Genomic DNA, 11,442 nt, shown 5'->3' with positions numbered 1-11,442 from the left:
ATAATAACAATTATCATTACACTACATATTTTTTTTATAATAAAATATGCTTAAAAATATTATCAAAATATTGATATGCACTAGCTGACGCTGCTTTTGTAACTGTTTCTTTATATGCTGTTTCGGGTAATTTACACGCCCCATTTATTCAACGTCAATGTCATCATAATATTCCGGTTTTAATAACAATCTAACATCTATAGAACAAAATGAGTCCATTCCACTCAACGCAATCGCGTTTGGTATTTAGTTTGTACCGCCGCGCTTGCTGTAGTTGTTTGGAACATGTGGTTGATTAAGTGTGCAGCGCTGTGAGAGAAATCAGAAATAAACTAGGCTACATTAACAAGCCGGGTATTACATACGTAACGGTTGGGGTGAGTGTAATATTATTTTCAAGACACAAAGCAATAGAAAACATACATGTATTTATATTTGCGTATTAGCTTATATAACGTTTCATCAATTATTGACACTAAAGTGTTTGATCTCAGCACTGAAACTGCTTTCCTCAGATGACTTACACATGATCTGTTTGAAAGAACTGTGTTTAGGCTCCCATCATAAAACCATGGTGTTCTTTGAAATAAGGTAGTAAATATCATAGTCATTCAGCAACAAGCATATATATCAAAGTATTATGGTATTACCATCTGATACCGTCCCTGTACCCTGGTAAAACTGCATTAAACAGTTGAAGTACTGACTTAAATTGTATGTATGCCCTGTTGCTGTAGTTGGGGGGGATCATGGCCGATCATCAGGCTCCCACCGTGGCGAGAGACGCGGTGTTGATGGAGAGCATCTCTCTGCCGGAGGACATGCCTCAGATTAGAGGCTATGACTTTAACCAGGGCGTGGACCACAGAGCCCTGCTGCAGTCCTTCCTCAGCACCGGCTTCCAGGCCAGCAGCTTCGGCCTGGCTGTGCAGGAGATCAACAAGATGGTGAGGGACTGACTGTCAGCTCACTGTTGGGTGCTTAGGGAAGTGGCATATTTTTAAACATTTATTTAATGTTTTTTAAAAATATCTTATGTTCACCAAGACTGCATTTAATCAATAATACAGTCATTTTAAAATAGCTATAATATTGTGAAATATGATTGCAACTTTGTATAACTATTGGAATGCATTTTTCAATGTAGTTTATTCCTGTGATTCAAAGCTGAATTTTCAGCATCATTACTCCAGTCTTCAATGTCACATGATGCTTCAGAAATCACTCTAATATGCTGATGCTCAAGAAACATTTATGATGTCGCAAATTAGCTCAAAAGGGAAATGTATATAAATAATTACAATTACTTATGATTAATCACAATTATTTATATCCGCTGCATTCCATGTAAGTTCATATCAACTCTAAGAAAGGATATTTTCTTGGCCACAGAAAATACTTTCCTAAATATTAATGCATTAGAGCATGTAGTAAGGATCAAATCGTAAAGGGACATGCGAGGCAGAATCAGAAACTCATGTAATTTGTGCACAAGAGTTTTATTAACTAAACTAACACAAACTAGTCTAACAAACAAACATACATTCACTCACGCGTACAAACAAAAGGGGAGCTGAAGTGGATGAATGAAGCCATTAGAGAAACCAGAGAATGCAGTTATGGAAAATGATTCAGAACCACCTGAGTTAAAAAGCATCAGTGTTGTTTCACAACGGGGTTTCATTTAGTTAAATGTACGATACTTGCAATGCCTTGGTCGTTGAACGAATGTCCGGATGCAGTCTCGGATGAAAGTTCTGATGGTTTGAAGGTTTGGTGGTGTTGGAGTTTTTCAAGTTCTTCCGGGTTTGAAGGGTGATGAACTCCAAAAGATGTTATTCTGGCTCTGTGGTGATTGGGAGAGTTTTCTCCCAGATGAAGGTGATGAGAGAACTAAGAGAGACATCAGATGAGATCCTAGGATCTTAGATGAATGGAAAGTCAAGGCTGAAAGCCTGGCACAAAAACTTAAGGGTCCAGAAGAGTTCTAGCTCATCCTCTTAGGATCTAAAAGAACGGCAGATTGGCTTGTGTCAAGGCCTGGGACTTAGCAACCAGAAGATGGAAAGGGGATGAGAGACGAGTGAAGAGACTAAAAAGGAAATAAAAACTAGCAGGTCACTGAAGTTAGGCCTTTTAAACCCTATGGAGGTCACACCCCTCGGGGGTCAAAGAGACAAAGGTGACTTTCACTTTTGGAGGGAAAGTTTACGGCTCTTTGTCTTAGACCATTGTATTTTGCATATTATGATTCGACTGGAGTTGATGCAAAAACTACTAAAGATTCTTAGGACACTAACATGTTGCATAGGTATAAACATGTAATATACACTCTCAATTAGATCATCCGAAGACGAATTCATAGAGACCAAACATGGTATAGTTAAGGTTATGTGAGTGGTTCTATCATAAGCATGCATAAAACAGTATACAATACACAAGACGATATACAAGAACAGTAAAATACACAATGACCTGAGGATATGTGATAGGAAAGTCAAAGAAAAATCTGTCTATGAATTAATGAAAGAAGTTGTTTCCTATAGCAGTATGTGTCTGTTTTAGAGAGAATTGAGTAGGGGGAAGATTCTCTCTGCATACTTTTAGGTTGTAAAGTGTATCTGATCTGGCTGAGGTGTCCTGGTTGCCATGGTAACCAGGGGTCTGTGGTCCTTCACAGACATCCTGGCACCCAGTATGTTTATTGGGTGAAGGGTCTGTGATTATTTGTTAATCTAATGAATCATTGATTTGTTAAATATAATGAAAAATTGCGTGTCAGATTGGTCCAAATGCTACAATTATTATCAATGTTGAAAACAAGTGTGCTATGGTATATTTTATTTTGTGGAAACTGAGGTAAGAAAAAGAAAATAAGAGACTAACACTTTAACACAGCAAGGGTGCATTAAATTGATGAAAGAAAGTGACCATAGTGACGTGTATAATGTTACAGAAGATGTCTGTTTCTAATAAATGCTGTTCTTTTGAAATTTCTATTCATCAAAGAATCCTGAAAAAACACAATTTCCACAAAATATTAAGCAGCAAAAACTGCTTTCAACATTGATAATAACAACCATTCTTAATAATTGAGCATCAATAAAATTGATGATAAATGAGCAGTAAAACAGCATATTAGAATATTTCTGAAGGATCATGTGACACTGAAGACTGGAGTAACGATGCTGAAAATTCCAAATATATTCAAATTGAAAAGTTATTTGAAATTGTAATAATATTTCACAATATTACTGTATTTTGTTTCATCAAATTAATGCAGTCTTGGTGAGCATTAGAGACTTCTTTCGAAAACATTAAAAAAAAATCAGTTTTACATTGTTTGATGTTTTATTTATTTATTTATTTAGTCATTTAGCAGACGCTTTTATCCAAAGCGACTTACAAATGAGGACATAAGAAGCAATCAAAACCAACAAAAGAGCAACAACGTGCAAGTGCTATTTCAAGTCTTGGTTAGCCTAACGCAGTACAGATAATTAATATTATTATTGTTATTTTTTAATAAAAAGACATAAATAAAATACAATTAGAATAGATAGTGCTAGAGTTAGAGGGTCAAGTAAAGATTGTTATCTAATGCAATGCCATTCAGATATTTTTAACTCTTTCCTGAGTGTCCAAATAATTTTTGGGGCCATTGTATGTTCATATTTGATGGGGCATTCATTACTGATGCATAAAATGTTGTCTTTTCAGTATGGTATTAAAGTATGATTAAAAAACAACAATGTATAAGTATCACCGAAACATGGCATTTGTTTGTGAGTGTGTTTTATTAGAAATTACTTTGATTGTTAGGAAAGGATCTCAGCAATCACATCTCAGTTATCTCATCAACATCGTCTTGTAGCTCCTAAGTCATGTTAAGCTCCAGCATTGATTGTGTGTGTGTGGTTGGAGTAGATAGAGAAGAGACTGGAGCCGGTGCAGGAGGAGCATGAGGACTGTGATTCACATGCATCGCCTTCAGGATGCACCATTTTCTTGGGCTACACATCCAACCTGATCAGCTCCGGTGTGCGAGAGAGTATTCGCTACCTCGCACAGCACAGAATGGTACGGCCACACTGTGACTTTGTATAATATCCATTATGTTTCATGATCTGTTTCAGCTAATAATATCTGTCTAGGTCTGCCACTGTCTATTCTGTTCTGAAAAGAACCTATTTATGTTGAGTTATTTTGATGTTTCTGTAGGTAGATGTGATAGTGACCACAGCAGGAGGGATTGAGGAAGACTTTATCAAATGTTTAGCACCCACTTACCTCGGTGAGTTCAGTCTAAAAGGCAAAGAACTACGACAGCAAGGCATTAATAGGTAAGTAAACAGTTCCTCATTAGATCATTGTGGTGTTTATATGCATGTTTATACATATACTTTATGTCATAGAATAGGTAATCTCTTGGTGCCAAACGATAATTACTGTAAATTTGAAGACTGGGTGATGCCTATTCTGGACCAAATGGTGCTGGAACAAAAAACAGAGGTGAGAATTATTTTATGTTATTATTCTATTCTATTTTATTTTGTTTTATTCATTTGGGTGGTTAAATATTTGTAAAAATGCTAATTCTGGGGTGGTGATATATTTGTGAGTTTTTTTTTTTTTTTTTTTTTTTCATTTTTAAATAAATTAAATTAGCCTATTAATTTAAAATATATTATATTATATTAAATTAATCAAATATTAAATTAGACTTTTTAATTTAAATATTTGATTATTTTATTAAATTGGGGTGTTTAAATATTTGTAAAAATGCCCATTCTGAACCAAATGGTGGTGGAATAAATACTTTTATTTTAAAATACCTGTTTTAAATGCTTATTTTGGACCAAATGTTGCTGGAACAAAAATAGATGTGAGAAATTTTATTTTATTTTATTTGGGTGGTTTAATAGTTATAAAATATTTATTCTTTTTTCTATTATTCTGTGAGTGTAATGCATTTAAATTTGTATTTAAATAATTCAGTAATTCAAATAAATATTCAATGTGGCCCAGCATTGATTGCTGTTTTTCCATCAGGGCACACAATGGACACCCTCCAAAATGATCCACAGACTAGGCAAAGAAATCAACAACCCAGATTCTGTGTACTACTGGGCCTTTAAGGTAACATTTGAATTGAACACATACAAGTCACCTTCACCTCCGTCCTTCCTCAAATTTGAATCTCTTAATGACTATATGATTGTCTTTCAGAATGACATCCCAGTGTTTAGTCCCGCCCTCACTGACGGCTCATTGGGTGATATGATCTATTTCCACTCATATAAGAACCCTGGCCTGGTGCTTGACATTGTGGAGGGTGAGTCGCTCAAGGTGTGATATCAGTGCAATGTGGAGATTATTTGACAGTGGCACTTATGATAATTTTGCATACTTCAGATATTCGGCGTTTGAACAGTAAGGCGGTGTTTGCCAAGACCACAGGGATGATCATTCTCGGAGGAGGCCTCGTCAAACATCACATCTCCAATGCTAATCTCATGGTAATCACATAAACCCAAAAAAGCACAATCATGTTGAGTCATAAAATAAAATCTGAAGCTTTTCTCATCTGTTTTTTAGAGGAATGGAGCAGATTTTGCTGTGTTTGTCAACACTGGCCAGGAGTTTGACGGCTCGGATTCCGGCGCTCGGCCAGATGAAGCCATTTCTTGGGGAAAGATCCGCATGGACGCCACACCTGTAAAGGTAAGATTAAATCTGAATGATATGACATTATACTCTTAGTAATATAATGATCTGGTTAACTTTGCTGTTATGTTTTGTGCAGGTCTACGCTGATGCTTCTATAGTCTTTCCGCTTTTAGTGGCTGAAACTTTCGCACACAACGCCAGCAGGTTGATCAAGGAAAAGAAGAGCGATTGATGCTTTTCTCTTGTGAAAGCTATTTAAACGCCTCACTGTCTTCCCGTTTGCTTGTTTTTCAGTGCAGATGGTTTGAATGCTCTACTTCTATTTATGAAATCATATATAATTATCTATTTAAACATCTTAGTTTCTTATGGTCTTTGTGTGCTTTTGACTGGCAAATATGTTCAAAAACAACTTTACTAGATTGAAGTTGCAATCAATTATTTAATTTTTTTTACTAGCTTTTATGTTTAATTCTGTACCTTTATGTGATGGTACAGGGTGTATTTTATTGCATTGCATCCTTTAGTGTTAACGCACAACATCTTGTGCGCTGTTTGTGTATTTTATTTTATCTGGATGTTTGTAACCTACATTATTTTATTATTATTATACCTAAATTGCATGGACAATAAATGAATCATCAACACCTACTGAAATATTGAATAATGTAATAGAATGTATAATAAAAAAGGTTTTGTTTCTTTTTATTTATTAACACATTATGCACACTGCCATTCACAAGTTTGGGATCAGAGATTTTTTATGTTCAGAAGATTTTTTATGTTTTTAAAGGCATGTCTTATGCTTATCAAGGCTGCATTTATTTGATCAAAACTATAGAAAAAAAACCAGTAATATTTTGAAATATTATTGCAATTTAAACACTGGTTTTCTATTTTAACACACGTTACAATCTAATTTATTCTTGTGATGCAAAGCTGCATTTTCAGCATCATTACTCCAGTCTTCAGTCAGTGTCACATGATCCTTCAGAAATCATTCTAATATGCTGATTTATTATCAATGTTGGAAACAGGTGTGCTGCTTAATATTTTTTTGGAACCTATGATACTTTTCCAGGATTCTTTGATGAATATATTGAAAAAAACACTGTTTATTTGAACAGTGAGAGACAGAATAACAAAAAATAAATAAATAAAAATCCAAACCTGGTGGCCAACAACAAGAAAGGTCTGACCTCTGTGATTGCTAACAAGAGTTTTGCCACCAAATACAAAGTCATGTTTTGTGAAGGGGTCAAATACTTATTTGACTCATTAAAATGCAAATCAATTTATAACTTTTTTAGTTATATATTTTTTTCTGTCTCTCACTGTTCAAATAAACCTACCATTAAAATTATAGACTGATCATTTCTTTGTCAGTGGGCAAAAGTACAAAATCAGCAGGGGATCAAATAATTTTTTAAGGGGGGGGGGGGGGGGGGGGGGGGTGTATATATGTATGTATATATATTTAAATATTGTGCCACTATGGATGGCACATTTGCGCCATAATTTACATTAGTTTATTATGTAGCTGTTAAAATGCATGGACATAAATGAAGAGAGTTGAAAGACGTTAAATAATTCAAAACCTAATGTATGTTTTCATTTCTAAAAACATGCTGTATCTTTATTGTTCTGTCACTTTAAGGCCAGCAGAGGGCAGTCGTGTTTCAGTACCTGCAATCCAACAGTCTCCTGATCCACTACATTTCTGTTATTCACAAGAGACTGATTTACTTCACTTGGCCTGGCCTGTATAAACAGTTTATTTAATTACAGTGAGAAACTGTAGAGATTTATACTGTATTTAGCAGTTCTGTTGAAAGCGGTAGTCGAGATGTTAACGGCATGCGCTGTGATAACATTTGCTCAGCTGTAGTAAGTGTGCAAATCAAGTGTTTTGACCTAATTGATCTATTGAATGTGTTGGTTTTGTTAGCCTAGTTTCAAACTTCCTTTTGCACATTTGAACTCACAGCGATAAGTAATCTGTCTTGAATAAAATAGAGCATATCTGAACTTGGATGCAAAGCCTGCGTGTCTCATGGTTTTTCCCATCTTTTATTTAGGACAGGTTGCTGTTTTTTGTAAGTGGGTTTTATGGACATAAGTAGATGCCACATGAAACTCAAACTGAAAACATTTAAGCATATTTAGTAGACACTTTATTTCAAAGTGACAAATTTAAAGGCAGCATCAAGTATTTCCAGCATATACTTCATTTGTTCCTGTTTGTTTCAGTACACTAGCCAGGACACTGAATTTTAGCTGATCTTACCCAGCAGCACATTAGGCTGGATTCCAGTAAAACGTTCTCCGATGTTACGGATTTCCATTTTTCCCCATTATTGTCCCATTTGGAAATGCTCTCCTGCTCTAAGTGTTTGCTTTACTGGCATGAATGTTTATTAAAGTCCTGCAGAAGATGAGTAGTGCTTTGCACTGGAGACATGGCTTTTTCCTAACCCTATATGCTATTTATTATGCGTGTGGAAGGATTTATCAAGATGAAATTTACACAAAAGCTGTGAAAGGAAAAGTATGAGCACCAGCTGTCTTGAAGTCTTTTTATGTGTTCTTTCTTAGAAGAAAAGCCTGGCCTGGAATACTTAAACCTAGACTTTGAATGGCCTGGTCTTAAAAAAAACCTTTAAACTAATAATGATTTGATTTTATTCGTTTTCTAACTGCTTGTTTTCTTAAAAAAGACCTCTAACACTAGCTTTCTCTATACTATTTCTAATCTATATACATGTTTTCTTTTTGTTAAACTGTATGTATGTGTATATATAACATAGGAGCCTGGGAAAAATGTTAATTTTTAGAAGAAAATTTCAGACGGCACTTACAGGCTTTTGCACATGAACTCTTCATATATATATATATATATATATATATATATATACACACACACAGTATTAAGCACTTGCTCTTTTGTTGATTTTGATTGATTCTATTGCCATCATTTGTAAGTCGCTTTGGATAAAAGCATCTGCTAAATGACTAGGCCTAAATGTAAATTACTAAAAACAATATTTGTGACATTAAAAGGTTAAAATACTGTATGTATATGTGTGTGTGTTATTATTAATATATATAAATTAATATATTATTAAAGGCTATACATACATTTTAGGTAAAATGTGTTTAAATATAAAATGCTTAAATATAAACTAATTATATTTGGATATATTAATTAATAAAATGTATAGTTTATGCAGGCTTCTCCGTGTGTGTGGGAGTCTTGTGTGAATGTTGATCAGCTGTTTACCTGTTATGTTGCCATGGTGACCCGGCCCTCACTGCCTCTCGTCTGTCGTAAACCTGCAGAGGTGTGTATGAGGGAGAGGCGTTATTAAAGGTAAAAGAGCTCAAGAAGTTCACTTGAGAAATAACGAGAGAAGTTCCCCGTCGTCTGAGAAACAGGAAGTGCGATGACGTCAGTTGTAGCGTTGACGTACGGGTTTCTTCGTTGCCATGGAGACAGCTTTAGTGTGAGCAAACATCCGGCGCTCTTGTTCTCCACACGAGCAGCAGCAGCAGAAGAAGAAGCGTCCACACCTGCTGGAAGTTCTAAATGCTTTACATGAAAGGAATTAAAATAATCACAACAATAAACATTCAGTCATTAAACAGCGCCTAGTGGAATATTTCATAACACAGAAACATAGATACAATATTAGTTTTCCCTTTTAATTATTAACACATTTAAAAAGTTTAAATATTGTTAAATACAAAATTTTACAAATACTAACAGGTTATATATTATATTATATTTAATATTTTGCATTAGTATGGTACAGCAATTGCTCGCATCTGACCGCAAAGCACTCCAGCGGGTGGTGAAAACTGCTCAACGGATCACCGGCACCCAGTTAACTTCCATTGAGAACATTTATCATAAGCGCTGTCTGGGCAGGGCAAGAAACATCATCAAGGATGCCTCTCACCCTAACCATGGACTTTTCACCCTCCTTCCATCCGGCAGGCGTTACAGGTGCCTACGCTCTCGCACTAGTAGGCTCAGGAAGAGCTTCTTCCCCGAGGCTGTGACACTTCTGAACGCCACACCACCAATCTAACCTGCACCTGCTTATTACTGCACTGGTCACAGTACTTTACACACATGCATTTGCACTACTCATATTTTGCACAGACTGCACATTGTTAAAGTTATTACAATATAAACTGTCTAAAGTTGTTATTGTACAAAGCACAGTAAACTATTTCTTTAAAATATTGCACTACTGTTATTTTGCATAGAATACATTGTTCTATCAATACTTTGCGCACTCATCCAGCTGTATTATTTATTACCACTGTTCTCACGTTTCTGCTGTTCATAATGTGTATATATATAATCTGTAATCTATATAATCTACATTGCTCTGTTCATAATGTACATACAATCCCTACATTGTATTCCTATTTATATTCTGTATCTGCTCAATACTGTATATAGCAATTCCACTGTATATTCTGTAAATCATATCTTCACTTACTCTGCACTTATATGTATATAAAACACTATATTCTTGCACTTCTGGTTAGATGCTAACTGCATTTCATTAGCTCTGTACTTGTACTCTGCATAAATGACAATAAAGTTGAATCTAATCTAATCTAATCTAAACTATAAATTATACTGCAGTAATTAGGCGCATACAAAAAAAATCACCATGATGCATCCAAACATTTTATTTATGGTTTCCTTGTATATATTTATTTTAAACAATGTTTTATTAAATATATAGTTAAACAAAATTAATTAAAAATAATATTTATAAACATTGTGTGTATATAATTGTGTAATATAAACAAGTTAAATATTTATTATATCACAATATTTTATAATACACACACACACACACACACATCAATTTTAACGCATAAGTTAATGTTTATAAATTCTAAAAGTAAAATATATATTTACATAATATTAATTTTAATATTATTTTAATGTAAAAAAAATATGAATATTGAGATATTTAAATATTTAAAAATATTTAAATATTGAGATATTTAAATATTTAAAAATACAAAGTAAATAAACATAAAAATAAATAATTTCAATTTCAATTAAATTTTCAAAAAATGAAAGCAAAATTATTTAGAATAAGAGAATAATCAGATTTTAGAATAATCAGCTCAGCAAATATCGTTAAATATAAACTTTTTAAAAATACAAACTTGTAATATATATATATATATGCACATAAAGGAGATATGCATATTTATAATTATTACATTATATAATTTTGTATTTTATATATAATATATAACATATATGTATACACACAAGTTTAATATATAATACGACGTTTTCATACACTATTAAATATTATTATTTAGAAATAAATTTAAGAAATTGTAAAATAAAAATTAAATCAATAATATAAAATAATATAAAATTAATAAATGTATAAAATAAAATGAATAATTATTTTTAATAATTAATTAGATAATTTATAATTAATTGATTTATTAATATATTAGTGATATTTTTCTTTTTGTTAGAACATTTTTACAAATTCAAGCTTTAGAGGAACATGGCATATATCTCGCAGCTATTGTTTGTTAATGTTGGCAGTAAACCCGTCACAGGCCGCTCTCAGTCAGGATTATTCTTAGAAGTGATTTCTAAACCGACTCAGACCGTGGTTCCTCTTGTGGTTTGGCGATCAAACAGTGAAATATCTGTATTTGTATGTATTGTGTGTGTATGTCTTTGGGTTTCCATGGCCACTTGCTATATTTTCCAAT

The 11,442-nt window shown here is 33.6% G+C and overlaps 1 protein-coding gene across 3 annotated transcripts; it reads left to right on the top strand.

Moving 5' to 3' along the window:
* The first annotated feature begins 263 nt into the window (after positions 1–263).
* Positions 264–7,703, top strand: LOC306868792 (deoxyhypusine synthase-like). Of its 3 annotated transcripts, none has more exons than XM_079415168.1 (10): positions 264–377; positions 738–947; positions 3,928–4,080; positions 4,222–4,343; positions 4,416–4,512; positions 5,053–5,139; positions 5,230–5,335; positions 5,416–5,519; positions 5,599–5,724; positions 5,807–7,703. In XM_079415168.1, the coding sequence occupies exons 2-10, from the start codon at positions 750–752 to the stop codon at positions 5,900–5,902; spliced, it is 1,089 nt and encodes a 362-aa protein (XP_079271294.1). In that variant the 5' UTR covers positions 264–377; positions 738–749; the 3' UTR covers positions 5,903–7,703. The 3 variants fall into 3 exon arrangements, with proteins under 3 accessions (XP_079271294.1, XP_079271295.1, XP_079271296.1); XM_079415169.1 differs by lacking the exon at positions 264–377 and adding an exon at positions 516–591 and having other exon boundaries at positions 5,807–7,695; XM_079415170.1 differs by lacking the exons at positions 264–377; positions 738–947; positions 3,928–4,080 and having other exon boundaries at positions 4,257–4,343; positions 4,421–4,512; positions 5,807–7,695.
* Positions 7,704–11,442: the final 3,739 nt, after the last annotated feature.

The sequence above is a fragment of the Barbus barbus genome, assembly GCF_936440315.1.
Source record: "Barbus barbus genome assembly, chromosome: 4".
NCBI classification, from domain to species: domain Eukaryota; kingdom Metazoa; phylum Chordata; class Actinopteri; order Cypriniformes; family Cyprinidae; genus Barbus; species Barbus barbus.
This window is presented reverse-complemented; position numbering and strand designations above follow the sequence as displayed.

What these genes read in the sequence shown, in the direction of transcription:
- LOC306868792 (XM_079415168.1), top strand. Translation starts at nt 750, where the DNA reads ATGGCCGATCATCAGGCTCCCACCGTGGCGAGAGACGCGGTGTTGATG. An exon ending in TGCAGGAGATCAACAAGATG is followed by an intron (nt 948 to 3,927) that starts GTGAGGGACTGA and finishes TGGTTGGAGTAG; the next exon opens with ATAGAGAAGAGACTGGAGCC. An exon ending in TCTCCAATGCTAATCTCATG is followed by an intron (nt 5,520 to 5,598) that starts GTAATCACATAA and finishes TCTGTTTTTTAG; the next exon opens with AGGAATGGAGCAGATTTTGC.